This window comes from Guillardia theta (assembly GCF_000315625.1).
Source record: "Guillardia theta CCMP2712 unplaced genomic scaffold GUITHscaffold_19, whole genome shotgun sequence".
Taxonomy (NCBI): Eukaryota; class Cryptophyceae; order Pyrenomonadales; family Geminigeraceae; genus Guillardia; species Guillardia theta.
The window spans coordinates 171,190-176,181 of NW_005434655.1; the positions used below are offsets into that span (position 1 = coordinate 171,190).

Consider the following 4,992-nt stretch of genomic DNA (forward strand, 5'->3'; position numbering starts at 1 on the left):
AGCTCCTCCTCTTCCATCCCTTCCGACCTCCTGCTGCAGATCTGGAGGAAGCACTTCAAGACCCACTGAAGCCTGGGGGAAGTGAAGTGACAAGCTGAGCAAACAAACTCCCTCTCATTCTTTTGCCTCTCTCCTCCCTCCCTCCCTCCCTCCTCCTCCCCCTCCCTCTCCCCTCCACGTTTCGCCTCTCTCAGCTTCCTCCTCCTCCTTCTCACCGCCATTCCGCGAGGGTGCTGCACTTCCCCCTGTGCTTGACTGCTCGAGAGATTCTTCCAGTAGTTTCGACTCTCCAGCTTTTCTGCCAGGAAACAAGTCAGCGACGTGAGGAGAAGCAGCAGAGGAGCTCAGAGCTGAAAGTTGACACCTTGCGACTCACTCATGATTCCTCACCGTCTTGCCTCTTCCTCTCCTCCTCTCCTCCTCTCCTCCTCTCCTCCTCTCCTCTTGCTCCCCCTCGCTTCCATCCACTCCCTCCTGCTAGCTCTCTCCTGCTCACCTTTCCCATAACCCGCCAAGATCCGGTGCTTCTCCCCTATCATCTTCTCCTTCGCGTAATCCCAGGGGATAGGAGGAGCAGCGTTGAGAGGATGGTTCGGATCGTTCAAGTCCCCCGTTAGCGTCAGCATACCATCCTCCACGTTAAACCCCAGTAGCTGCCCCATCCTCTCCCAACCCGCCAACTCCTGCCTTGCTCCCTGCCCCTCCTCTCCCTCCTCCATGTTGGGCTGGTCTGGGAAACGAGCGAAGTCCTGCGGGGTGAAGTCGACCCTGTTCTCCATGGCGTGGTCGATCAGCCATGGCCGCCTCCTGGCATCACTGTGGTACTTCCTTTTCAGCTCCTGCACCGTCCTGTTGGGAAACAGGTTCCGCTGCAGGAACTGAAAGTCAGAACCGAAGCTCCGGAGCCCCCAGTACAGCCGGTTGCTCTCCAGCACCGTCCAGCCCTTAGTCTTGAGGTTTTGATACCTGCAGGAGGAGGCGAGGCAGGGGGAGGGAGGAAGAGCAGAAGTCAATCCAAGGCAGTAAGCAGGACCAGGACAGGAGGCATGGACACAGAGCAGGGCAGGAGAATAGGACAGGGGAAGGGGAGAAGAGTCTGGTGCAAGAAAGGGGACAGGAAGCAGGAAGCAGGAAGCAGGAAGCAAGGGGAGGGACAGGAGGAGGAGCAGAGAGGAGGAGATGCTACCTCGAACCAAAGTCCATGATGTCCGTCAATCTTCTGAACTCAGGGTTCTCCTCGGAGATAGAGATGTCCTCCAGACCCATCTCATCCATCGTTTCCGGAATCTCCTCCTGCTCCTCCTTCTTGCGATGATGCCGCGCCTGCTTCTCCATCTCATCCAGCATATTCATCATTGGCATATCCTCCTCCTCCTCCTCCTCCTCTCCTCCCTCCCCCCCGCCTTCTCCTAGCTCTCCTCCTTGTTCCTGTCCTGTACCAAACGCGTATTGAGACTGAAATTCCTTTCCCTCTTCAGGAGCTGTCTCTCCTACCGCCCCTGCCGCCCCTGCCGCTCCTCCAGCTCCCCCATCTTCCCCCGTTGTCGCAGCCGCAGCAGCAGCAGCAGCAGCCGCAGCAGCTGCAGCTGCTTCTCCTCCTCGGTAAGCGTCATGCTGCAAGTCGTCTGCTCCTCCTTTCAATCTCAGCGCCTCACTTCTCATCGCGCAGACTGTGCACCAATCCCTCCTCCCACCAGACTGAGCCCTTGCACCATCCGCTCGAGCTCCTGACAGCACGGACATTGTCTCGAACTTGGTGACAAGGGTGACTGGAAGGGAGGTCAGCAGGAGAAGGAGCGTTGCAGAGAATGTCGTGCAGCGCATGGCGGTAGAACGATGTTGGCGATTCTCACACAACAGGTTTGGAATCATTGGCATGTCATGATCAAGGCACAAAACGTGGGCCTTCGTGGAGCTCTGTCGTCCCACTCCCTCTCGGCTTCATCTGCACATCCCTTGCTTCAGAAAATGCTTCCATTGCTCCCGGTTGTCTTCCCCGTCTCTGCTCTCTATCCCTCTCTCCCTTCCCTTCTCTCCCCAACCCGCCTCGCCAGGACCTTCGGAGCACTGACAGCCGCGCGGTCCCGGGCCCGCCCGGGCGGGGCCCCGGGGCGGGCGGAGTGCGGATCCGATGATCATGCCGACTCGGAGCCCGGCCCGGCGGCCCCCGGACCGGGACTCGGGACCGAGGCCTCCGGCCAGGTATCATGGCACTGAGTTACTAGTCACAGTAAGTTTGGGGGATAGCAATCGGCGCGGCAGGTGCCACGTTGGCCCCCGGACCGGGTTTTTTCTCTTGTCCGATGGTCGCCCGGCCCGGCGTTTGGCCTCAGTGCGACCGGCGGCGTGCACGATCGGACGGCGCGCCGGCCGTGTGGCCGGCCCCCGCACTGCGGCAGAGTCCGATCAAGCCTCAGGGGCTCCTGCAGTCGGACGGTCGACTCTCGTGATGCCGTCCTTGTCGGACGGTCACTAGTACTTCATAGTCATTTTAACTGGACGGAACACGGAACATGGGCCTGAGAGTCAAAGACTGAGACTCTTGACCCTGACACGGTCCGTCGCCGTGCACAGGCCAAACGACGACTCGCAAGAGAAAGACAGCGAGAACCAAACCCAATCCTGCCGACTGCTGTCCCCCAAACTTGGTCAAAACACTGAGACCGTCGGGACGATTTACCCCTCAGAGAGTTCAACTGTCACGTTACGGTCACGTTACCGTCAGTTAATTCCTGCTCGACTTTGACTGTCTGAGATTGGCAACATGAATCCTTTCGTAACTCCTGAGCAAGCTTCCCCGTCTCAATCTGAATTCCTTCCACTCCCCTCCCTTCCTGTGACTCCGTCTCCTCCATGAAGACTCCCCTCTCCTCTGTCACCACCGTCTCCCCCCGCCCTCGCAGCAGCCTGCCCCTCGCCCCCTCCCCTCCTCCCCCCGTCACCCTCGACATGGAGACGCTCAGGCCGCTCTTCCGTCTGCCTCAGCCTGTCGCTGCTCGATGTCTCGGGGTCTCGCTCTCCTCCCTCAAGCTCGCTTGCCGCCGCCTGGGCGTACAAAGGTGGCCGTACAAGGCCGCGAGAGCCCCGGCCAAGCCGCCGACCTCAGCGCCCCAGGGCTGCAGCCAAGCAGCGCCCCAGGGCTGTAGCTCGGGAGGCCGCGGCCCGGCAGACAAGCCCTCGGGCTGCACGTACCGGAGGCTGAGGTGGATCGACCTGGGGCTCTTCGACCTGCTTGAGGACAGCATGAAGCACGTGGCGGGGACGGGCTTCCTGGTGGAGGGCCGGGGAGGCAGAGGGAGATGAGGGGGCAGGCGAAGGGTTGGTAACGCCCGAGGGTGTAGCAGGGCAGCAGAGCTGATGTAAGCAGAGTGTGTGTATGGGCTAGGCTTGAAAGGGAGCTTGGCAAGTAAATAAACGGGGCCTTGAGCACCAGGAGACAGTGCGTGCGTCCTGTGAGTCTACGGCAAGACCTGCACAGTCGCAATCCCAGCAGTAGAGGCAGGCGAGGGCTAGAGACGCCTCGACGGGGAGGAGCCTGAGAGCGGCAGAGGCTGAGTCAGGACCGGACGTGATAGGAGGTCGGAGCTCGAGACCGAGTGACTGGTCGAGCTGGTCCAAGGAGGAGGAGCAGGCCCAGAGCTCGCCCCGAGACTATGAGGGTGTGAGGACGTGCTTCAACGGCTTGAGGCCTTGGAGAGGGAGGTCGTTGACAGCACCAGGACGAGCGCAGCTCTGAGGGCACCTGAGTGAGGTTCGGTCACCCCCCGCAGCTTTACGGGTGGCAGATGTCCATGGCAAATGCTCAAGGCACCTCCGCGGGACCACACGCAAAGGTGAGGTACCACCCGTACTCGGCACTCTCTGTCGCCCAACAGGGGTTGTACTCCCCAAGTCCAGTAGCCTTGCTGCCCTCGTGGCTGTAAGACACGACCCGACCATAGCTTCTCTTGCTGCCCCGTCCTGCTCAATAAGACTGGTTACTGCGCAGGCTTGAGCTCGCCTTCACAGAGCTCTGATGGGATCGTCGTGTCGCTCTACATCGTATCCGCAAGGCAGGCGGTATGATGACTTGCCTGTCAGAGTCAGATGTTGAGGAGCCAGCACGTTTGACTCTCGCAACGGTCACGTGACTCTACCTGTCAGATCTATTTATGAAATATAACCCTTTTTAAGGTAGCGCCCTCTCCCTGCCAACCGAGCTCCTTTCAAAATTGCCTCCGAAGGTCCGGGGACAACTTTGACTGTCAGCTGACAGGAAAGGCCCATGACTCCTGTCCCCCTTCAAGGTCTGGCGACGAAATATAGCCTGTTAAAGCAGAGACAGTCCTTTTATCGCTCCCCTCCCCTCAATAAGACTCCTTCCTGCGCAGGCTTGAGCTCGCCTTCACAGAGCTCTGATAGGATCGTCTTGTCGCTCTACATCGTATCCGCAAGGCAGGCGGTATGATGACTTTTGACTGTCAGAGTCAGATGTTGAGGAAGCAGCACGTTTGACTCTCGCAACGGTCACGTGACTCTACCTGTCAGATCTATTTATCGGCTTCTCCCTGCCAACCGAGCTCCTTTCAAAATTACCTCCGAAGGTCCGGGGACAACTTTGACTGTCAGCTGACAGGAAAGGCCCATGACTCCTGTCTCCCTTCAAGGTCTGGCGACGAAATATAGCCTGTTAAAGCAGGAACAGTCGCTCCTCATACCAACAAAAGATTTTGATATATAGCTTACAGTCGCTCCAACTACCCCCTTTTATAGCTCCCCTCCCCTCCTGCCCACCGCTCGCTCGTCCTCTCTCTCTCTGTCTGCTGCAACAAGCTTCTCTCTTCAAGCCCTCCCCTCTGACCTCTTCCTCGGCCTTCTCCTCCATGAAGACTCCCCTCTCCTCTGTCCTCACCGTCTCCCCCCGCCCTCGCAGCAGCCTGCCCCTCGCCCCCTCCCCTCCTCCCCCCGTCACCCTCGATGTCTAACGCGTTCTACACTCACTCTTCCGTCTGC

General features: G+C 59.3%; 1 protein-coding gene across 1 annotated transcript; it reads right to left on the reverse strand.

Annotated features, from left to right (window-relative positions):
* Positions 1 to 55: 55 nt before the first annotated feature.
* Positions 56 to 1,824, reverse strand: GUITHDRAFT_136191 (hypothetical protein; the record flags this gene model as incomplete). Its single annotated transcript, XM_005835925.1, has 5 exons — positions 56 to 94; positions 216 to 298; positions 497 to 966; positions 1,187 to 1,433; positions 1,656 to 1,824. The coding sequence occupies 5 exons, from the start codon at positions 1,822 to 1,824 to the stop codon at positions 56 to 58; spliced, it is 1,008 nt and encodes a 335-aa protein (XP_005835982.1).
* Positions 1,825 to 4,992: the final 3,168 nt, after the last annotated feature.